This window comes from Ochotona princeps, chromosome 24 (assembly GCF_030435755.1).
Source record: "Ochotona princeps isolate mOchPri1 chromosome 24, mOchPri1.hap1, whole genome shotgun sequence".
NCBI lineage: Eukaryota > Metazoa > Chordata > Mammalia > Lagomorpha > Ochotonidae > Ochotona > Ochotona princeps.
This window is the reverse complement of record NC_080855.1, coordinates 18,014,924-18,039,207: the sequence shown is the minus strand read 5'-3', so window position 1 is coordinate 18,039,207 and position 24,284 is coordinate 18,014,924. Positions and strand designations below refer to the sequence as shown.

The following is a 24,284-nucleotide window of genomic DNA, read 5'->3' as shown; positions in this document are numbered from 1 at the left end:
TAAGCCCTGGAGCTCCTCTGCTTGTTGGCTCTGTTGCTGTTGGAAAGTAGGATTCAAGTTCCCATGCCTCAGTTTCCTCGCACATTAATTGGGGCCAGCAATAGTGGCAGCCACATCTAAGGAACCTTGAGAGAAGAAAATGATAGGATGCAGGCCCAGGCCGTGCCACAGTGGCAGAGAGCAAGGGTACAGCAAGAGTCTCTTCTCACTGCCAGCCTCAAGAGGCCCTGCTGCTCCGGACTGGGTTACGTCTCCTGGTTTTCTGTAATCTTACACTTGGTCTTCCCAGGGTTTCCTGGACCCTATACCACATCAGGCTTTGCAAACCTCCTAGAAGCTCCCATTCTCATAGCTGTGCCCCCTAGTATCTTAACCTTTCCCTCCATGGAAAGCCCAGCAGGAAGCTCCCAGGTGGGGTCTGGAGCAGCCCTCATCCTTCCTCCTCCAAGCCGGCCAGCTCTGGCTGAGCCAGCCTGATCCGCCTGGAGCCCGCAGCCTTACCCTCCCAGCTGAACTGATTTTCGCCTCCAGCTAGCAAGACAAACCAAATGTTGTTATTTTAATTTCTGGTCACTTGTCAGAAATCATTTCTAAAAACGTTTTCCCTCTGTCTCCTCCCACCCCCTTGCTCCCCAAAGCAGCCACATCTTGAGTAGCTGCCAGCTTCTGGTCCTAGGAGCGAGGGATGTGGGATACTGGCCCATTGCCATTGACTGGCTGGGATGGGGAGGGTGAGGCAGCTGGGGATGGGGAGCTTCAGCCGGAAGTCATTTCACCTCCGTGTACCTCAGTTTCTTTATCCACGAAATGGAGACACTGTCATATTGGCTTCCCAGGGCTGCCGTCCATACCAGGAGCTTGGAGCAACACCTGGTGTGTAGAATGGCTGCTCTCAGTCATGACTGGAAGGTGGGAAGTGTAGTCACATGGAGAGCCTGGACCAAGCAGGGGCCAGGCTGCACCCTGGAGCCAGAGATGTGGCCAACCCTGTCAGTACCCACCTGGAAACAAGTGGAGGAGACCAGCTCCCCTTTCTTGCTTTGTCATCTCAGGTGCGAACCATTGGCCTGGGCAATCTGGGTCTGTCCAGGTAGTTGGGAGCCAGAGGCCATATCCACCCCATACACCTAGTCCCATGCTCTTCCAAGAGGAGTTCTTGGCCCACAGTGCACAAGACTGACAGAAGGGGCACACTCCTTGGAGCTCAGATACCCCAGAACCATCTCAGGAGAGAAAATGGGTGCCATTGAGATGACATTAAATGAGGAGGCTTTTGCCTCTGTGGCTAGACCGAGGGATTGCCTCAGATACCTGCCCAAGCACCCGTACCTGTTCGAGCTGGGGTAGAACAACCAGGCTCCGTTTTCCTAAGTAACATTCTTCAGAACCACAGTCATCCATTTCCTTCCAACGATGTCCATGAGCCCTTGGCAAAGCATTCCAAAGGGCACCTCTAGCCCAACACTCCCGGTCTGGACATGGGGAGCAGGGTGCTGAAGGGCAGAGCACAGCAGAGCTACAGTCTGGGGTGTGACCTAGAGCTGCAGCTCCAACACCTGCCTGCCTCTGGCTGTAGGTCCCATCTGTCTGTTCCAGGCCAGGCAGCCTTGGGCATAGTTTTCTTTCCTCTGGAGTCCTGCAGGGGTGAACTTGACCCACTGTGAGAGCAGCTAAGCCACAGGCGATTGCTCGTCATTGACTGTAGGAATCACCTGGCAAGCTTCTAAAAATCTCAGTTCCCTACCCATCTTACCTCCTAGCCAACTAACCCACTGTCTCCAGGGTGCAAGCCTGGGCAGGAACATTTTTTTAAGGCTACCACATGATTCCAGTGGGCAGGAGAAGCTGAGACTGGGTGGACTAAATGTTGTTAATTTTCCTTGCATCACATTTTCTGAGAAATAGAATGGAGTAGAAATGAAGGGGAAAGACTAGAAATACTCATGAAATATCAAAGGACGGGGACAGACATTGGGGTTGGCACTGGGGCGTAGCTGGCAAGGCCACTGCCTACAGGGCCAGCATCTCATATGGGCTCCGGTTTGAGTCCTGGCTGCTCCACTTCAGATCCGACTCCCTGCTCATGTGCGTGGAACAGCAGTGGAGGATTGGCCCAAGGGTGCCTGTTCCCATACAGAAGATCCTACTGCAGGTTAGGGTTAGGGCCATGTCCTTTGTCTACTGGCTTCCAGAAATTACAAGGTGTCTGGTCTTGGCTGGCATGGCCTGCTCCTCCCTCAGATGCAGGCAGTCGTGAATAGCACAAAGGGGAGTGCCAGCCAGGCTTTCATAATCTTCTCAGGCCACGCACTTGGAGACTTTGAGAGGCACAGGTGCTTTTCCGTGGTGTCTGTACTTGACAGAATGATGTGGTGCAGGTAAACAGTTACAGGTGCCCAAGAGGGACTGGAGCTGGGAGTGTAGCAGAGCCTGCAGGATGTGAGGGAGTGGGGCCCACAATGACTTTCACCTTGGCCTGTGTTATGTAAGTGAGATGGGAGACCTGCCAGCCAAGCCCACCCAAACTCTTTGTTCTCCGTGGAAAGTCTTCCTGAGAACGACGTCTTAAAGGAGGCACAAGTGGCCCTCTGGGCCTCCCACTCAGCCAGCCTCTAAACCATCCATTTGTCCCATCCTCACTTTCTCAAGTCTCTAGGGCAATGCATTCCTCCTAGCTCCTCAACCCCTCTGAGAGCCTCAGTTGCCGAATGGGTAGATCAAAATTGACACCAGATGCCTGGCACTTGAGCGTACTCTGTTGATTTGAGTCCTTAGGAGATTGGCCGACTGTCTTACCAGCACCGTGGGGAAAGGATTCCATCTGTCTCATTCATGGACACCTCCAGCACCTAGATAGTACTTGGCGCTGCATTACCATCTGTGAAGGAATACATGAAAGGTCGCTGTAGGGGGGTGGGTGGAGTGGTGTCGGTACAACTACCTTTTTACTAGTCGCCACATCTGCTGAACTGGGCTTTCTGCCCTGATTGAGTCCACACACACCCTAATCAAGCCTGCGAGGTTTAGACGTCATTGGATCTCTTTCCTGTAGGCAGACAGCAAGCTTTCTCACGGTCACACAGCTGGGGAGTGAAAGAAGAGTGGCTCCGTATGTGTCCCTGTCCCTACTGCATCGGGCAGCCGTGACCCTTCCCCCCCTGCCTCCAGGTTGAGAAGTGGATGTGGGGCATGTCCTACCCAAAGGGAGCACCCAGAGCTTTCTTCGCGGTGGCTCTTGTACATGCAAACAGGCGCTCACTTGGAGCCTCTGTACCCGACCCCAGTGGGACCCAGAGAGTAAACCCCATCCAGGCACTGCAGCAACCTTCAGCTCGGATGTACAAACTGTCTCCCCAAAGCTGGGACATGGGCGTGGCGGTCATTAATGCCCATGGCCTTCCAGTAGACACAGATGCTGTGCCAAACTTGCCAGCCACCGGAAGTACAGATTGCAGGGAGGAGGCCTACCAGACGGCCACCTTCCTTACCAGGTGGGCCGATGGAAACTTGCTTGGGAGCCTCTGTCCCCAGTAGGGTGGGCCAAGGCAAACACACGCTCATAAAGGAGATTTAGGGGGTGGCAGCAGCATATTCATTTCTACCTCTGTGTAGTAAAAATAATTTATTGGCAGCTGCTGGGGAAGTTCAGTTCTTTAGTCACATGGCTGGCAATATTAGGAGCCTTTTCTCTCTCTCTCTCTCTCCTCCCTCACCCCAAATGGCTCAGGATTTCAGATGATATAAATTAACTGAGTTTGCATGTGTGTCAATGCGTCTGTTAATTTATTTACATGAGCGTTTCCTTATTGATGTCGCTGGCTCCATAAGCATCATTTCTGCAGCAGCTCTGCAGTCACAAGCTCACCAATGTGCTGTCCTTTACCCACTTGCAGCAGGGTGTGGGTGCAGAGACCCCTGCAGATGCCAAGGATGAGTGTGAAAGCAACACGTCTTTCATCAGCAGGAGGCCTGTATGTTTCCCTAAGAGAAGGACCCTGGTCAGGGGATGCTTAGGGAACAACGGCCAGAACAAGAGGGCTTCCAGGGAGTCAAGGCAGCAGACCTGCTCTGGGAGTGATTGCCACAAGACACACAGCCTTGGTGGCATTTGGACCTGATAGGTACACCACAGAGCCGGGAGTTGCTCTCAGTCAAGATCTAGAGTCAACCAGGGGGAGCCAAGAGAAGGGACTTGATGGTGAAGCCTGTGGTTGTCCACATTCCTTTTTCCGCTGGTCTGCACGCTCCCTGATGGCTTTTGTCCAGAGTTCTTCGTGGAAATAGTGTCGTCTGGCTCCTCAACCTGCTTAGCAAACCCTGGAAGTGCGTGGGTAGCCCGTTAGAGTAGAGTTCCTAACCATGCTGTGTGCCTTGTGGAGTATTACTTCACCTCTCTGTGCCTCCATACTTTCACCCATAAAATGTGGAAACTGGTAGCATCTACCCAGTAGAGTTACCCTGGAGTTTTTAAAGATACTTTGTGTAAAGTGTTCAGCACCATCCTTATAAAAAAGAAAAAAAAAAAAAAGCAGTTCAACAGGTGTTTAGTTAGCCGGTTTAGTGCCACACCTCTGCACAGGTTACATCCTGCACACTCAGCTCCATAGTCCTTCATTATCTTTATTTTATTTTTCAGCATTCCACAAGAATTTTATATGTAGATCTTCAAAAATATCATGAAAAAAATGCCCATTTTGTAAAAGCTCTGCATAAATTTTAAACTAATTGGTACCCAAGTAAACTTTTTTCTCCTAATATTTTGTATTTTATCTTCTGAGATAACATCTTTTTAAAAAGATTTATTTTTATTGGAAAGTCAGATATACAGAGAAGAGGAGAGATAGAGATCTTCCGTCCATTGGTTCACTCCCCAAGTGGCCGCAAAGGCCATAGCTGAGCTGATCTGAAGCCAGGAGCCTTTTCCGGGTCTCCCACGCAGGTGCAGGGTCCCACAGCTTTGGGTCATCCTCGACTGCTTTCCCAGGCCACAAGCAGGGAGCTGGATGACAAGCGGGGCCATCGGGATTAGAACCAGCGCCCATCTGGGATCCTGGCACATGCAAGGAGAGAACTTTAGCCACTAGACTACCAAGATAACATCTTTCATTTCCATTTTAGTCATCAGCATCATGCTGTACTAAACACAGAGTTCCACAAGTAACCAGAACAGAAAACCATAGTGCAATGCGAGAAGAAACAAGGGCTCCAAAGAGTCATCAAGTGAAAACATACTCAGCTCCTCTCTCATCAAGGCAGTGTGACAGCAGCCACAACATCAAGCCCTGCCAGCTTGACAGACATTTAAATCAGTTTGACAAAGCACTGTCTCTCTTTTTATTTCTATTTCATTTTCCATCAGCATTTTGAAGTCCCTTTATTACATTATATTAACATGTGATCTTTGCAACTCCTTATCCCCATACACTCCAACCCTGGTGCGTGTCCAGCCCCACCCATGCCCTGCATTTCCCCTTCCGTCGCTGAAGTGTCTTTGTCTGGGCCCACTTCCCTCTCTGAACTTGCAGGAGCAAATTCTAGCTCTCCTCATTCTGTGCCCACGGTGTGGGCATCCAACCAAAGTTTCTGACACCAACGTGCAAGTGTCACCCAGCCCCTCTTAATGCAATGAATTTTTGTGGTATTTATTTATTTTATTGGAAAGACAGATATGCAGAAAGAAAGAGAGACAGAGAGGAAGAACTTTTGTCTGCTGGTTCATTCCCCCAAGCAGCTGCGGTGGCTGGAGTTGAGCTGCTCTGAAGCCAGGAGCTTCTTCCAGGTCTCCCATGCAGGTGCAGGGTCCCAAGGCTTTGGGCCTCCCTCTACTGCTTTCCCAGTCTACAGACAGGGAGCCTGATGGGAAGTGGAGCATCTGGGATTAGAACTGGCACCCTTATGGGGTCCGAGCACCTGCAAGGCGAAAACTTTAGCCGCTAGGCTACTGCTCCAGGCCCACAACTTTAAAAACCTTCCTTCCACCCATCTGTAAATGCAATTCCTTCTCACTCTCACATCCTCACACCCACACCGTCTCAAAAAGATCAGTACCTGCCCTGTTCTAACGTTGTGTGAGAAAGAAAGGTGCAAAGGTAGTTTATAAACTGATGATATGTAAATGATCAGGGACAACACTGTAGACCTGCACTTCTCAAACTCCTAGCTGGCAGACAGATCACCAAGGGCGTTGCTAAGATACAGATGATTCTGATTCAGCTAGCCCCGTCCAGGGCCTGAGTACCTACATGTGCGTCTTGCTTCCCAGTGATGCAGATGCTGCTGGCTGGGGTCCCACACTTGGGTGGAGGGAGCAGGGCAAGGTGTGAAGAGGTTGGCCGCTGTCATGAGTCAACACGAATTCAGGAGCCACAAAGGCAGACGGGGTAACAGGTGTGTTCGTTGGTGACTCACAGCTGCAGTTCAAGTGGCCTTTGATGTAATTTTCTGAAATTGTGGTCAAACTCTGAATGACACAAAATATCCCTGTGAATGAAATGGAAGTTACTTTGCTAGAAAATTCAGTTACCTGGAAACCATTGGTAAGTGCTTTGTGTCCTGCATGCATCTGAATTAGGCTCTGGGTCTGGATAATGACAAAAGAGATGTTCCCCCAGGTGACATCTGGGGGCGTTCAGAAGTTTGGCAGGCTGGAGGGAAATTCATCAGTGCTTGGAAGTGTGTGTAATGCTGTGCCTCTGATGCCCTCCCACTCCCTAACTGCCAGAAGCAACCATTCCTCTGCCAGCCATTGCCACAAGCAGAAATGCTGCCATGGATGTTTCCAGAACACTCCATGAATGGCAACGCCCCCTGTTTCCACACCCTTGTAGTGCAAGGATCTATTGAGGCTTCTGAAATCTATGAGGCCAAGAAAGGACGGGATCAGGTGAGAAACACATGTGCTTGGTCTTAAGCAGGTCACGTCTCATCGGCACACCAGTGGACCGGGGACACAGACTCGGTGGGATGTGGGCTGCAATGCTCCATACAGCAGGTGTCCCTTTGGAGACCAGTGGGGGGGGGTTGGAGTATTCTCAGCCCCCATGTTGATTTTTCACAAAGCAACCCAAGCCCAGGATTGCCAGGGTCCCTGATGTTAAAAGGTGGTGGACGTCTAGTTGTTTCAGATGAATTCTCTAGATCTGGGATTAAAGTGAAGATCCCTGACAATGCTGCAGAGAGCACAGTGGACATCTGTGCATTGGATGGAACTGTCAGCCCAAGCTGTGACCTCTGGTCGAAAGCCAAGGATGAGCCACCAGTACAGGGACAGACCCATTGCCTGCATAGAGCTGTCCCCCTCCCCAGGGCCACCACTTGCTGAGTTAAGGAAACTGACTTGCCAGTTACTTCTCCCCCCATACAATCCCTGCATCCTTCTGATCAACCACGCCTGCCTCCTCCCCACCTCCCCTCCAGCCTTGGTCAGCTTGGACTCTTTCTCCAGCCATCCATCTCCACCTGGCTTTACTCTCCTGTTCTGGCTGTATTGATTGATTCCTGGGGGCTGTTCTGGATGGAAACAGGGGTCAATGAGATGAGGTCTACCAGCTTAGGCTCTTGAATCATGGTTCCCAACAGGGCTTGGATGGTGGGGAGTAGTTTTGTCATTTGCCCCTCTCAGGGACTGTTGAGAGTTGGCTGCAAATATTTGGCATTGAGGCAAGGGGATTATTACCGGGTTTGGTGGGCAGAAGTCACAGATGCTGCTATAGTGCCCAGGACATTCCCTCCAAATAGTTATTCAGCCCAGCGTGTTCCCCACGCCCTGGTGGAGGGCCTCTGGCTTAGAGTTCTCCAGAGGCTTTCTTACTAAAGCATGACCAGCTTCTTCACATCGCCTCCCTTCCTCCTACACTACCTCTCCACCTCCTCCTGCCCCTCTCTTTTTTCTTCCATCTCTCAGCTTTGTGGCCTGATCTGTGGGAAAAAAGAACATTGCAACTGCAGGCAAGGCACACCATGCTCAGATGGCACATAATGGAGGCCATCCTGAGGGCTGCTTCTTTAGCTCATTTATGAGGCCTCCCCTAGAAGGCCCTTCTGTGTGGACAGCATTTGGCCCCAGAATAGACATGACCATGGTCATTCCTGGAAACCTGACTCCCAAATTCCAAGTTCTGACCCTACCTCTTTAAAAAAAAAAGAAAAGAAATGCACTTATTTATTTTTTAAAGGCTGAATTATAGAGAGAGGGCAAGATAGAGATTATCCATGCCCTGATTCGTCTGCCCAGATGGTCACGAAGGCTGGGGCTGGGGCAGGCTGAAGCCGGGAGCTTGAACTCCAGCTGGGTCTCTCACAGGGTGCAGGGAATCACGCACTTCAGCTGTCTTCCATCTTCTGCTGTTCTCCCAAGTGCATTATCTGGGAGCTGAATCAGAAATGGAACATCTAGAACTCATATTGGATACCAGTTTTTGCAAACAGTGGTGGGCCGAGGTGCGCTGACTCCCGACCCTGCCTTGTGCACTGATTGACCTTGAGACAGACAGACGCAGCCTGTTTTCTCATCTGACACAGCTCTCACTTTCCTGCTGAAAGCCTGATTTTGCTTCTGGGGGCTCTACAGCCCCTGTCACAGTCACTTGTAAAGTAACAGCGTCTTAACACAAAAGTGCCGTGTTGAGTACGGGAATGCTAGGGTGTGACTGTACCTACCGTTGGTAAGCTGTTGACAAAGACATACGGCCGGTTGTTTTTGCACATTGCAGATCTGCGTTGGGGGATGTATTTATTTGGGGAATGAATTGCATTGTGTATGTCTGAAGTCATGATTATATTGGACACATATTGATAGTGAGATGGTTGCTGTAGCAGAGTGGATTGACATAGCATGTCACAGAGTTGCTTTTCTCCCTGTGACAAGGACAGATAAATCTGCCCACTTAACAAGTCCCAGATGCAATACAATTTTATTAACTGAGTCCTCCTGTTGAGCACTCAATTTCTCAATTTATTTTCCTACTTATCTGCTGTGGTGGATCCTTTGACCTACATCTCAGCACTTCCTCTTCCCTCACCACCTGTGACAACTTCTGTCTCAGTGGATGGACAGGCGGATGAATGAACAGATAACAGACAGTGGCTGGCTGGCTGGATAGATGGGTGATCGGTGGGTGTTGAATGAAGGAATGGATAGATGTGTGGATGAATGCTTGTATGTATGTGTGTATGTATAAATGGATGGATGGATGGATGGATGGAGAAATAGAGATATGAAACAACCATCGCTTTCTCAAGTGAAATCTGGTAATGGCTTATTTCACTTAGTATAACATCCATGTATCCATGTTTTGGCAAAGAACAGAATCTTCTCATTTTTAAGGCTGGACAGATGAATAAGCCAGTCCAAGGGAAGGGCCCCGTCAGCACCATATCTGCTGCCTACAGCTCCTGGTAAAGGATAGCTTGTGTTTCTTCCATGTGCTTTGTTATTTCTTGCATTTTATCCCTTTTTCTCCTCTATTTTACTCCTGCCCCCATTTGTTACTCTCTGTGTCCCTGTGTACCCCACAAGTATCCCTTAGACTGACATGAAAAGAGCCAGAAATCGCCAGGTCATATCTTCACCTGCTACCCGCCTACAGTCATTTGAATGCTCCATGTCCCATGACTATCATTGTCACGTCCCCCACTGGAGCTGGGAGTACTAGGTTGGTTGGTTGGTCCAAACACACAGGGGTCTCTGAGCTTCCATTGGCTGAGCTCTGCATTGGCCCGAAGGAATCAGATGGCAGAGTCAGAGATTCAGCCTGCATGGCCTTGGGCAGTGTCAAACATAAACAAAGCCAGATGCTGCCTAAAGTGGTAAGAACAGATTTAATCAGTCATGAGAATCCTGTAGGGAAGGAGTCCAGCGTGAATGGAACTCAACTTGGATTCGCCTGGAGGTGACTGGGAGTTTTAAATGGAGAACAGCAGAGTGGGGCAAGGGGTTTGCACGGACTTGGTAGAGTCAGGGAAGGGGAAAATTACAAAATGCAGGAAGGGCAAATGGGAGCAGGTGAAACCCATCTAGGCTTGCTGCCCAATGCCCAGGAAAGTTGTTCTCCTGCATCCATAGACACTGGGAGATGGGTCCTGCTGGAACAGCCAATTCTGTGGACGACCTGGAAGTTCTTAGACAGGCTATGTCAGGCGAGTAACCTTGAGCCTGTTGGGAACCATGCTTGGGTTTCAGACATTCCCGAAGCTGAAGCTCTATAGAGAAGCAACCCGAAGGAGCCTGGCTGTGGAGTGCTCAAGGGAGGGATGCCGTGGGGTGGTTGAGTCCAGGTTCTTGTCTACAATGCAAGGGAGGAATTTAAGGATGAGAGGCAGGGGGCATTCAGCAGAGAAGCAAGATTTATTGATGTGCCAAGTGAGAGTGCCCACTCAGTGAGGAATGTGGGTATGGCCAAGTCAGAGCTGCACCCAAGAAGGCTTGGGGGCATCCCTTTGAGTGAACTGTAGGCATAGTGGCTGGTGGATGATGTGTGGTTTGGTTAAATATTTATAAGGGGGTGGAGTTTGGGGCAAGGCTTGAGTACCACCTGTTTCCTTGCACTTCTTTTTTTTAGAAATCTCAGAAGTGTTATAGTGTCCGGTGCATGATGGGAGTAGGACTGTTAGCCATGAAAATGTTATTGGATTGACATTGTGATGATGTCAACCCGGGGGCACAGCTGGCAGCCATGTATTCTGGGTATTCTGTGCTGGAACCGGATCTCAGCAGTGGTCGCAAAGAAGCTTCCGGGACTTGGGGAATTGATATGACCGGCAGAGGCTGGTGGTCTCAGCTCCTTCCTGCTAGAGACCTTCCTGCCTGCATTTGGGAGACAGCAGACGTGTCAGCAGCCAGACATGTCCCTCCTTGCAGGTAGGACTCCAAACTTTGGGGTCCTGGAGCAGGTGTTTGGTCTGGTGGTTAAGATTTCTAGGTTTGATTCCCACCTCTGGCTTCCCATTCCAACCTCCTGTTAATGGGGACCCTGGGAGACAGATGTGATGGCTCAGGTGACCCTGTCCCTGACACTCACGTGGAACACCTACATTGTACTTCTGAGTATCTGGAGAATGAGCCAGTGATTAGGAGCTCTATCTCTTAAAAAAAAAAACAAAAACAAAACAACAACAACAACAACAACAAAAAAAAGCAAATAAAAGAGGCATGGGGCCAAGCTGTTATAGTATCTCTGAATACCATATTTCTGCTCAGCGGAGATCTCTTATCTTTTCTCTGAATGTAGACTGTTGTGCAAGTAGAAGGTATATACTACACCTCCAAGGGGTTGGCATATAGCAAAACACATAGCACAGGATCCTACGCTTTGCTACCAAGTGGCTATTAAGGAATACAGATATGTGTCACACAGCCCTTCTCAGAGTTGGCCTCAGACCTCGCTCCTACTCTCAACCATTGCAGAGTTTTGTTTAGCCAGGTGAGTGATAGCCATCAGTCACTTCCTACGTATTGACACTTGAACTCAGGCATTCCTCAGATATGGGGTTGCCAAAACAGCAACCCATTGTATGTCTCTGCAAATCAGGGTTCATGAGCAGAGAGATGCTGCTGCAGCTTTTGGCAGATCTCTGTGGCATGGAACTTTACAGCAGACGGCTGAGTGATCACATCTGTTGCCGTATTGCACGGCCTGTCGCCTCTGGAAAACTCCACCAGATGCTCGTGAGAGAATGAGCGAGAAAGAAAAACAACACAGTGGTGCTGAGATGAAAGGGTGTATCCTTGAAGGTTCGCTCCCCCGCCCCCCCCCAAAAAAAGGTCTCAGGTGTCTCCAAGACAAATGCTCATTCCATTTCAGTAAGCCAAAGCCAGCAAGCATTTGTTACGTTCTAGATATTAAACTGGAGTGTTTTGTATCTGTTAACTCTTCAAGTTCTTGTTGAAGTCTCCTGAGAAGGGAAACACCTTTTTCCAGAGAGGAAAACTGAGGTAGAAAAGGTTAGGCTCAGTGTCTAAAGCAGAGTCTGAGCTCAGCATGTTACCACCTGCCTTGAAGGAGTGGCTTGGACCTAGCGCATCCAGGGGTGACATGCAAGCACCGTGCACTCACTCGCTGAATGCTTCACCAACACCTCTCTCTTAAATAGGGGCAGGTGTTTGGTCTGGCAGCTAAAGCACTGCCTGAGTATGTACATCTCCTATCAGAGGAGTGCCTGGTTGGAGCCCTGGTTCCTCTGTTCCCAGTACAGCTTCCTGTCCCTGTCTTCATGTTCCTGTAACACATGTGAATGACCCAAATTGTGTTCCAGCCTCCTGACTTTGGGCTGACCCAGCCCTACTGTTGAGAGCATTTGAGAAGTGAACAAAATGAACTATATAAGTGTGGCGCCGTCCTTGCTTCCCATTTGCAAAATAGCTGTTCCCTCCACTGCCCTTTCTTTGCAGATGAGGTATTGGGGGCTCTGTGAGCTTAAGTGGCCAGCTGTCCATTTCAGGGGTAAGGAGTGTAACTGGATTTGAACACAGCCCTATCAGGCCAGCTCCCTCCCTCCCTCCCTCCTCACCCCTTTGCAGTGTGTCCCATTAATGCATAGCTAAACTGCGAAAAGCTTATTATTTAGGATTCTATTCAAGCAGGACATGCTTGTGTCCAGCTTGGGCCCCAGGGTTCTAAGTGCTGGCCAATTCTGCCAACATTTTGTGCATGCCAATGACTGGGCAAAGGGCCTCTGTCAGGTCTGTTTGCATTGGCAGCCTGGGTAATTGCATGTCCTAATTGGGCTCAGCCATGCATAATGTGCCTCTCCTGTTCATGTACTCTGACAGGGGAGTCCTTTTGGAAGCAGGTGCAGTCTTCTCCCGCAGCATTCCTCCCCATTGCCCCGGTAGTCTTCACAATCATTTGAAGCCTCGGACGCTGTCTTCAGCAGCAAGCAGCTCCCCAGCTGACCATGTGTCCACTTGGCATGAAAGCAAGCTGTAAACTGGTTGTGGTGAGCAGGTGGGACAGGCACTCTAGTTCTTTGCAGAGCACCTGGCCAGGGTTTCCGTTGGAACTCCTCCTAACCTTAATAGCTGCCAGAGGCAGTGTGGTGCTGCTGAACGTGGCCTCTGGATCCAGATAGTCTGCTTTCACATCCTAGCCCTTCCACTTCTGGGGTGCATGGACTATGTCCCTTAAGTATCTTCAACTTAATGTTCCCCATCTGATTAGTGGGGAGAATAACCCAACAGCTCCTTCCTAGGGGCATCATGATAGATGAATTAGTTCACACAAAGGACTTGGAACATAGCCTCGGTCATGATAAGCACTGAATGGCTTGGAAGAGAGATTAGAATATGGTATCCTGGATATGGAAGGCAGAGTTAGAGAGAGAGAGAGAGAGAGAGAGAGAGAGAGAGAGAGAGAGAGAGAGAGACATCTTCTATTCACTGGTTTACTCCTGCAGATGACAGCAACACCTGGAACTGTGCCAGGCCGACGCCTGGAGTCTGGGACTTCTTCATATGGGTCTCCCACATGGGTAGCTGGGGCACAACTACTTGGGCCATCTTGCACTGCTTACTCATTCACATTAGCAGAATTGCAAGCGGGGCACCTGGGACTTGAATCAGTGCTCATGTAGGCTGTCAGACAGTGGTTTTACCTGCACAACGCTGAACCCTGGGTGTGGATTGTCTAATAGGTATGTGTCTTTCATTCCCTTTGCAGTGTTAAGCACTTTGCTCTGTGCTTGATTGCTTTGCCCAGGCCCCTAGAAGCAAGTTCTACCATAGGCATCCTAGAAACAGGCACAGGGAGAGGAGAAAAATCTGTCTTACTTTGGAGAGCTACTGGATGGAGGGAGGAGTCCTTGTTGGAAGGATAAGGCCAGCAGTAGACTTGATGCCCTTTGGAGCTTTCAGCCTGTCCTCAGTTGCTGGTCTGGTCCATCCATTGGTTTTTCAAGGTGTTTGGAACTTTGTTAGTTGATCATATTGATGAATGACAAATTCAGAGAATCTTCAGTAAGCCACATGTAAATCCCGTCACTACACAGGCTAGAGAACTGGGTGATCCCTAGTGGAGGACAAGAGTCCAGGCCTTTCACTCTCTACCTGGTATTGCTCTACATAAACAGACTGGCGTTGAGTTCTAGTGGGCACCTTCCAAAACATGGTGGCCCACACGTCCCTCTGCAAAGCAGGACCAGGGGTCTTGGGGGAGCTAGAAGGAGCCAGACAGGACCTCCTGGGTCATGTTACGTGCCGCATGCACCAGACAGCAGTTTTGCATATTTCTACCTGATTGAGATTGGCTCTGAACATGCCCAAGGTTGAATGAGAATGGAGGACATTATTGTATTTAATTACTTCTTTGGAATAGAAAAAAAAAAATGGATTCTTGCAACAGCTCCGAGGTAAGGCAACAGCAGAGCAATTAGAGTTTCGGAGCTCCCATGCAAACATTTGAATGTGCAATCATTGTAATAAGGACATTAAAATAAAATAAGTCAAAGGGTTACATTTGCATAAATAACCCAAGGTGAGAGTGTCAGCTTGGTTGAGAATGAAGAGGACGTGGCTCGTCAATCACAGTACAGAGAAAATGACCCATCTGTCCTCCGGGGATGACCATCAGACCCAGCATCTGGCTTTGTTGTTCATTATTCCTCCTGCTTTGGGTGGCTGGAAGGTTCTAAAAGTTTCAAACATATTCCTCACCACCACAATACCCACATGGTGATATGGGGTACTTTGAATTATGGGATACAATAGAATTAATGTCTGTGTTCCCAAAACAAAGGTTTTTATTCCTTTTGGTTTGTTAAACTTATTTGGTGAAATCAAGCCTGTTTACTGTAATGTGGTGTTAGGTTATCTTAAAAAATAAAAAAAGACACTGAGAAAAGGAGAAGGAAGCTGGGCAAGAGGAGGGAATGGAAAAGGAGAATAGCCTTATGTTCTTAGAATGGTATCTACAAATCACATTGAATCTGTTAGGACTAATTGAAATTAAAATTAAAAAGGAAATTCAATTAAAAGAAATGTTTGTTTTTATGTAAAAAATGTAATCCATGCGCACAAAGAATCTTGGAAAGTGTTTAGTATGAAATAAATATGCATGGATTTAAAAACATTTGCAAGAAAGTAAGCCTTTCTTTAAATTCCACTTTCCCACACCATTTCTGAAGTTCTATCGTCGACAGAGCCATAGCAGGCGCCAGATGGGCACGATGCCCCTTGTGCCATGGGTCCATTCCCTTGATGTGCCATAGCACACTGCATGGCTGTGCCAGACATGTACATCATGGGGAAGCCCTGTCCTGTCGGGCCTGTCCTGCCATGTGCCCTGAAGGGACGGAATTGAACTTATTGAATCCCGCCCTTGCTCTCTCCAGCTCAATGCCCATGTAGCTGAATATAAGTAAAGAGGATGATACCTCTGCAGGTAGAGACAGGTTCACCTCCCAGCAAAGCAGGCAGATCAGTGTGCAAGACCAACGCAAGTCTCCAGTTCATTGCCTTCCCCCAGATGATAACTTGGGACAAAGGCGTCAACATCTCCAAGGCTCTTTGCCACCTGTGCTCGAAGATGAGCGAGGATACCAGCACCTGCTATGGAGTTTCTCTCTGCAGGCTCTGCATGCAAGCATGTGGCATGGAACCTGCCGCTTGATGCATATTCTTGGAGGTTGTAACCGCAAGTAGTGGCTCCTCTCATGGTAAATGCTGGGAAGGCCTTCACATGGGAGGATCATCAGTATCCAACAAGTGGTGCCTAGTAGTCCCTTTCTGCATGCCATGGTCATGGCCACTGCATCTAAAGGACCAGTTGGCACACCATGGATGCTCTTTAAGGATGAAGCTTTGGTGATGGGCCCTAAACAGAAAATATGTGTTTCAAAAATGATTGAACACGTTATCTGAATGGTGCATTTGACCTGAACTCAAAATGACCAGGATCTGGCTACCCCTGCAGGAGTAGAGTATGGAGTGCCCACTCCACCCTCTACACGCCCAGTGATGTCTTTCCCACAGAATTAACAATGGCCCAAGCTGCCAACTCTTCAGGGCATACATATATGAGCCTGTCCTAAAGGCAATGAAATGCATGTAACATCCTACCAATATATCCTCCCTTTATAACTTTATTACATCATTCTCAGCCCTTAAACCATCTCTGCCTTACATGCAGGAACTGAACTAGAAAAGAGAACAAAATGGTTGAGACAGTAGCACAGGAATGATGGAAAACTTGGGTTCTTCCCCTACCCTGAACAGTCGCTCTTCCAGGGCCAAACTACTTAGCACGTTCACTCAGTCAAGTGCCTCTTCTTCTCTCCTGTGCCCCTCCTTAGGATGGCTACCTCTCTCACCGGCCAAAAGAGAAAGTGCGAACTGACAGCAACAATGAGAACTCGGTCCCCAAGGATTTTGAGAACATAGACAACAGCAACTTCGCCCCAAGGACCCAGAAGCAGCAGAACCAGCCCGAGCTGGCCAAGAAGCCCCCAGGCCGAACGAAGGAGCTTCTGAAAAGGAAATCGTCGGAGCAGCCGGACAAAGGGAAGGGCCACTCACTCCTGGGCAAAGGCCCCAGCGAGAGGCTGACCCCCAGCGACAGGGCTGCGGCCAACAGCAGTCACGGGAAGGCTGCCCCGAGACAGGCCCACACTAGGAAGAGTGGGGGCAGCTCCCCTGAGGCCAAGAATGACCATCTTCCCAGATGTGAGATCTCAGGCAAGGAGGCCATCTCTGCCTTGTCCCGTGCCAAGTCCAAGCACTGCCGCCAGGAGATCGGTGAGACCTACTGCCGCCACAAGCTGGGGCTGCTGATGCCTGAGAGAGTGACGCGGTTCTGTCCCCTGGAAGGTAAGTGCCTGCCCAGCCCTGTTCCTCTCACCTGTTCCTACTTTCTAGGAACAGATGCCGTTTTGCAAACCTTGGATCAGGACCAAAACACCAGGTAATCCCTGAATTCCTGGGTCTTATGTAAACAGAGTTGTACGGCCTTTGGTGGTGTTAGCGCAGTAAGACATACTATTACGGCGCTACACTAGCCTTCCAGTGAGGTTGGCGTTAGTGTGAAAGTTGTGCAGGGTGTGTTGGCTGTGGTTGATGGGCTTGGGTTCTCTCTGGGTGGAGTAGCAGGATTAGAGTGGACGTGAGTATTATCTTCATTACTTGTGGTGTGAAAGGCTGCTTGTTGAGCACAGGGACTTTGGAGGTTCTGTGAAAGCAACTTCCTCATTTTTCCGAGTGTCAGATTCTCCCTTCTTTCCTCTTTGCCCTCTCCTTCCTTCCATCTCTCCTCCCCATTCCTGGCTCTCCTCCCTCCCTCTTTCTCTCCTCCCTCCCTCCCTGCTCCCTCCCTTTATGTGCCTTCTTCCCCCCTCTGCCCTGCTCTGGGTCCCCCTCTGTGTGCCAGTGACCTCCTGTTTCATCGGATCTCTTGCTGAACTGAAATCTGAGCTATGACAGAGGCATTCCCAGGCAGAGTGGAGGGGGCCCTTGGAAGGTGGAATGTTGCTCAGGCATCTCTGCATGGGAGGCCATGGTATTGGCACAGATTTCTCGGCAGTGACCTTCACCTTCCCCGCTGTCCGTGGGAAGGGAGTGTTGATGGAGCATTGCCGTGTGCTGGGCACTGCACCAGACACTGCACATCCAATTAGCTCAGCTCATCCACCACCCTCTGAGGTTGGCACTGATGTCAGGAGTCTCATTTTGTCAGATGAGGGATGTGAATTTGTTTCCCCAAGGTCACACAGTGTGTGGATGACCTTACAAACTTACAGGCTTACATGTCTGATGGTCTGAGATAATCCTGATTGTTACTTTCTTCTCCATTACTGTGTTTTAGCAATTGCCCACATTTGTGGGGTATGTGATGATTGTTTGACAGCTGTCTACAATGCCTGTCCTTCTGAAACATGTATCAATTCTTTGTTCTGAGACGACCTCTGAGGTTCCCTCTTACTTGTTAAGATACACAGTCAGTTGTGAATAGGAGTCCACCGACAGGGGTGGGGAACCTTGTTTCTGCCAAGGGCCACTTGGAGATTTATAGATTTGCTCATGGCCATCTAGCATTTCAATCTTAAAAACTTAGCTTGCTCTAGATGTATTGAATTTTGAGTTTTGCTAGCAGTCACCTTGGCAAGACCAAAGACCACATGATTTCATGGACCTTATAAGGCCGGCACATGGTGGTTCCCACTCCTTCCTCCCTACTGTACAACATTAGAACCTCATCGTATGTGTTAAGGTCTCCTTTCCCTCCTTAACATACACATGCGTGTTGAAGTTTCCTAACCCAGAGTAGAGAGGACCCCCATGTTCTCACCAACCTGCTAATCATCAGCCTGTCTTCGTTATTGTTATATACACATCCTCCATGCCCCTAGCATACACACCAGCTCACCACAACCTCATATCTGGGACCCTTTCAAGCAGTACACAGTGCTTTTCGTTGGAGGAGGCCTAACTGGTCGAACAGTCTGCAATAGTTTTCCCGTGGTTTTCTCTAGGGAGAAAGCAGATGGCATCCAAAAGGCACTGCTCTGCAAAGAAGGGCTCTGGTGCCACTAGGAACACAGTGGGATGCACTGGAGATGAGGAAACAGGGCCTGTAATTCAAGTTTAGCTGCTGCCTTCCTGGATCCAGTGCTGGCTTCCTGCCCTGCCCAGGTAGCAGCTGGCATTGAATGCTCAGGGGTTTCCACATTGCTTCATAGTTTTGCTCTGGATCATCCATTGTGAACTTAAAATATCCTGATGCATTAAGCACATCTATCCTGCCCAGCCTCGTGGCTTATCCTACTTGACTTCCAATGTGCTGAGAACACTTGACGTTAGCCTACAGTTAGGCAAAGTCATATAACACAAAGCCATACTGCTGGAACTCGGGTTCCAGAGCCCACATCCCTTCCCTTAAACCTGAAGCAAAAGGCTTCACTCTGGCTCCTAACTGTGGAGCCCCAGAGAGGTCCTGCTGCCTTCGGCTGTGTCTCTCCATCCTTAGTATGTGCAAAGAAGAGGTGTGACAGCAGTGACTTGGGGCTTGGCTGTGGAGCCTGATCAGCTGGATTCCAATCGCAGATCTGCCCCCTCTCCCTCCTGCCACCTGCAGAGCCTGTGGGTGTGTGAGCAAGGGGCTCAACCACTCTGTGCCTCAGTTTCTCCATTGATAGAAGGAAGGTGGTCATGATCACACCTGTCTCACAGGGCCTGAGAAAGCTGCGTGCATGATATAGACTCCACGTGCACAGCAGTCAGAGCTGCCTGAGTATTGCTGTACACCTGCCCCATCCACAGCTACTCAGAAAAATAAAGCCTTTTCATCTTTGGCCAAGGGTTTCCACGCTTGTCCCAGCCGTGCTGAGTCCTCTCCGATGAGGTTTCACAGCTTGTTTTTGCTGGAGGTTGCCCTGAGGCCTGTGCTGTGTAGGCCATGGTGGCACACCCTCCCAGGACCTCTGCACTGGTTAATAAAATTGACATTTAAGAGCCATTGCACACCCAGACCCAGGAACACTTTAATTTGATGCACCATGGCCTCCCCCTTTTGCAATAAATTCACTGTGAATAGACTAATTGCAAAATAACCCTAATTGGGTAGTTATCAATGAACAACTTCCCATGGAACAAAACGGCTTACAATTAATAGCATTTAAGCTATAAACTATTCTTCAGCAGAAAGCTAAGATGTAATTACACCCCATACGGAGATTGTGTTCCCTTGTCTGCAAACCACGATACCAGGATTTCCCTCTGCTTGGGCAGGATTTGCGCTCCAACTCAGGGGTCCTTTCTTTTCCTGCCCATGAGGAGAAACAGAGGCGGGGGTGGTGGGAAATCTAGCATAGAGAAAATACACATACACATCTGAGCGTGTGCACAGGTGGGCACACCAGAGTGGGGTTCCACCTCATTCGGTATCACCCAATGCCCGCCTAAAGGGTGCAGGAAGTGAGGGTAATGCAGAACACAGTACCTGCATGCCTGGGAGATTGAGAGGAAATAGATTGTTCACTCCCTGACTCTTCAAAGGGCTCCTGCTGTGGCCAGCCCACCCCCACCGACTCCACCTGCTCCTGCTGGCATCAGAGTCCAGAAGTGTGGGAGGTGCTGTTGTCTAGGGAGGCCTCGCTCACTCTTACGACTGGTCTCCTCCGCTCTTGGCCACTGGAGCAGGCTGTCTCAGAAGGAAGTGAGAGAAAGTGGGGGCAACCTCCCTTCCAGTGACATCTGCATCCCCAGGCTGCCCACCAAGGGGGCTTCTTGAGGGGACTCTGCCCTGGGAGCTGTCGGGGGATGGCCTCACACAAGCCTGTTTCCAACACAGAGCAGCCCCGCCCTCCACCCTGAGATCCCAGGTCTACTGCAGCCCCCACCCACCACCTGCGTCACTTCCCTGGAATCAGTGCTCACCCAACCCAGCGTTGCCCAATGCTGCTTCCCCCACCCCTGCAGCACTTGGTCTCTGGACCACCCCAGGTCATCAGTCACCCCGACTATGTCTCCCCATATATTTTATGGCAATGAAACCATGTCAGATTAAAGGCCGAGGACAACCTGTATCAGAAAGCAAAACTTCCCATCCTAAAATCTATGGCCAGGAGGACTTGAATCCTGGTTCTGCCTTTCTTAATGATGTGACCCAAATCTCTTAGCTTTAAAATGGACGCACTATAAAGTGGACTTAACTATAAAATGTCTGCACTGGGCTGTTGGGTGAGGGGAGCCATGGGCAGCCCCACATATCTGTGTTGCTGCATCCTAAGATCAAACCAGCCGTGGACTGTCTAGTCCCATGTGTACTGAGCATGGGCAGCCTGGCTTTCCCTACAGGACCACTGGTGCTTTACAGAGCATTTACAGTACATTTAGCTTGGGGAGATGGAGAGGAAATGAGGGGTGCAAGGACCCCTTCGCTGCAGCCAGACCCAGGAGGTGTCTCTGAGGGGGCAAGGGATGATACCATCTTGGGCAACAGGCAGCAGCTGTGGCAGAAGGCCTGGTATGGTCTGGAAGCAGCAGATGGGCCTTGGGGCTGGAATAGAGGAGGCAATGAGGAAATCGGACAGAGGGAGTCAGATCCATGGGAGTGAATGAGCAGGCTCAGCGAGGAGTCTGGGGAGGTTTATCCCTGGCATGGAAGTTCTTGGGAGAATTCATCCTGGCTGAACCATGACCTGATTCAACCCCTGCTGCCTCCTCCTCCTCTCCTCCCCGCCCGCTCCACCCCTTCTTTCTGTCTTTCTTCTCCTTTCACTTCTGTTTTGTGGTGGTTAAAACAGTTCAGACGAGGCCTCCAGCCTCACAGATATTTAAGCTGTGACCACAATATCGTCACCTCTGGGCACAGGCTGGCATCACAGCTTACTCCTCTGGCATCACTGGGACTTTCTCTTCATCCTTTATGGATTTTTATCTTCCATGTTTATGCACAGCACACTGTTGGGAGATTGATATAGACTGTGAAATGATTACTATAGTGAAGCTAGTTAAGATACCCATCATGTCACATGGTCACCATGTGTGTGTGGGGTGTGTGTGTGTATGTAAAATGAAAGTAGAAAAAAAAATCAGCTTACTCAGCGAAAATTCCAAACACAGTGCACTACAACACGGCATTGTTAGCTGCAGTCCCCTTGTGGCCCTTAGGCATCAGGATTTTGTATCTATTAAAGTCCCCAAGGCTCCTGCCCCTGGCCACCACCACCACACTATTCTTTGTGTCTGTGATTTTGACTGCTTTGGGCTTTCATGTGAGCATGCAGTGTTTGTCTTCCTCTGAGTATCTTAGTTCACCTAACATAATGGTTCATCTACACTACTGTATACAGCAGCGTTTTCTTTTTCTAATGAATGATACTCCCTTGTATGTATATATCACACTTGTTTTTTTTTTAGTCCCTCATAGGGCATCGGATTGTATCCATACCTTGGCTTTTGTGAACAGGGAGGTAGTCAACTTGGGGATATAAACAGTTCTTTCAGATCTTGATTCCAGTTTCTTTGAATACATGCCCCATGGGATGTCCCTTCGCACACATCAGGATGGCTGTGATCAAAAAAGAGAAAGGCAGGTGCTAGCGGGGGTGTAGAGAAGTCGGAACCCTTGCACACCATTAGTGTGAAAGCAAAAGTGTGTGGCTGTTAGGGAAGCGCTCAGAAAACCTGAAGACAGAACATCTGTGTGATCGAGCAGCCCTGCTTCTGGGCTGGTTTATCTTTCAGGAAGGGAGATTAGGGGGAAGGTCCTTAGCAGGGGCACCAAGAAGAGATGGCAGTGGAGAAAATCAGACAGGTCCTGGATAGGCACCAGGAACAAGGCCTGGCTAGCGGCTGGGGTGGAGGTGACCACCACCTGGTCCTGTGGCTTTGTTTTGGACACAAAAACTACTCAAGCTAGTTTCCGTTGAATGTGTGTGTGCCAGGGAGCTGAGGTCAGCATCCCCTATCCCCACCACTAACCTCACCCCCCAGGACTCCCATTCAAAGTTGGATCCTAAGGAACTGTCTCCACATCACCTTTCCTTCTGAAGTGCTCTGTGTTGTCCTTATTTTCAGTTCTGGTCTTGCAGCTGTAAAGAATACTCAGGGCCACCCACAGGCTTTTTTAGAAAACAAAATATGTAGGTATAGGAAGGATCATGAATGCCCCCCTCACCTGCTCCCACCTCCTGCTCCACCCACTCTCCTTCCCCCAGGAACATTCTGCCGGCTAAACAGCCCTGCCATTTACTCTAAAGGTTGTCATTAAGGTGTGTTTGTTCCCCAACTATCAAGCCTGAAAGCAAAGCTGAAAGGTTGTGGCATACAAAGAAGATGAAAACACCAGTCCCTAGAAGGAGTGGACGCATGCCCACCCCAGTTGCCGTGGGGTACACCTGCTGGAAACTCCATGTAGAAGAAAGCACTGCTCAAGCCGAATACCTTTTCCTCACTGATTTCTTGTTTTAAAGGCCTAGAGACAGAGAGAACAAGACGGACAAGTGGATAGAAGATCTCCATCTGCTGCTTCACTGCCCCCAAGTGCTTGCAACAGCTGGGGCTGGACTAAGGATGATGCCAGGGACTAGGGATGCCATGTGGGTCTCTCCTATGGGTGCTAGAGACCCAAGTTCTTGAGCCATCGCTGCTGCCTCCCAGGGTGCATGATAGCAGGGAGCTGGAGCCAGCCTTCAAACACTGGTTTGCAGATGTGGGATGTTGGTGACCCTCACCACCAAGCACACCCCCATGTCTGTTTTATGGGCAAGGGGGTTGTGGTTAGGTGGGTATTGTCTTTCTCTTATGCCCACACTGCATCTACAGGGTAGAGATCTGTAACCTGGTTTTGGAGGACCACTGCCTCAAGCAGCTCCTTGGCAGACAGTCTGACCAATCAGCTTCCCCTTTGTTTCAGGTTGGAGTGAAACTTTAGGGAAAGGTTGGCTCATGCATTCCTGGCAGATGGAGTGGCAGGCCCTGGATGCTGTCCTGGCCTTGGAATTCCTTCCCAGAACACGGCATCCCACCCCCTACCTCCCATCTCACACAGTAGCACTGACGGTCAGGCAAGGCACATAACAGGTGGTTTGAAGCCACTGGTCATTCAAATGCAACAGCTGGCAAGCCCTTTAAATGAATCAATCAGAGCAAAATCGCAAGTTCTCCCAGCTCCTGGCACCATGATCGACCTTCCTGAAGATCTGTTGTCCATTTAAGTGATGCAAAAGTTGGCGTAGGAGGAAATCTCTCATCCCAACTTCTTGCTTTTGTGCATGTACCTCAGGTGGAGTTGGAGAACTGTGCCAAACACTTTGGAAATGTATTTTGACCGTGAACCTCATTCTGCCTGTAACAGACTTCAACATATCTAATGTTTCATTAAATCAAAAAAATCAACACTTGATGCCACACATGGTTGCTAGTTTGTGGGCTATGGTGAACAAAGGGGCCGAGGTCTGGCCTTGCAAGGCTCACAGTCTGGTGGCAGGTTACAGGCAAGGGACAAAGATGCAGTCTGTTGGCCAACAAGGAAGGCATAAATCAGCTTAGAGGAGCCTGAAGAGAACAGGGGAGAAAATATCCCAAGAGAATGGTGTGGTCTCATTGTGGAGAGCCTGCTAAGAGTTGCAGCAATACCAACTAGTTTTGGGAGGCTGAGCTCGTTCATTCATTCAACTAACTAACATAACCAATACTAACAGAGGTTTGTGTGCCGGAACTGCCAGGTGCTGCTTCAGAAACAGCTGTCAGCAACACCTCCAGGGCTAACTGTGTGCATTGAATTTATGTTCTAGAGGCAGGCAGGCAACTGACCAAAAAAGACAGGAGAACTTCTAAAAGTTCCTGGGAAATAGAA

At 49.5% G+C, this 24,284-nt stretch overlaps 1 protein-coding gene across 2 annotated transcripts in view; it reads left to right on the top strand.

Moving 5' to 3' along the window:
* XYLT1 (xylosyltransferase 1) overlaps nucleotides 1-24,284 on the top strand; it is a 261,460-nt gene that overhangs the window by 133,142 nt on the left and 104,034 nt on the right. The window contains exons 1-2 of one of the 2 annotated variants that reach the window (XM_058680793.1): nucleotides 6,264-6,536; nucleotides 16,285-16,798. In XM_058680793.1, the coding sequence (XP_058536776.1) occupies nucleotides 6,465-6,536; nucleotides 16,285-16,798 (586 nt within the window). In that variant the 5' untranslated portion in view covers nucleotides 6,264-6,464. Of the gene's footprint in view, nucleotides 1-6,263; nucleotides 6,537-16,284; nucleotides 16,799-24,284 lie in introns of those variants that run through there. The other variant, XM_058680792.1, reaches the window with a different exon arrangement.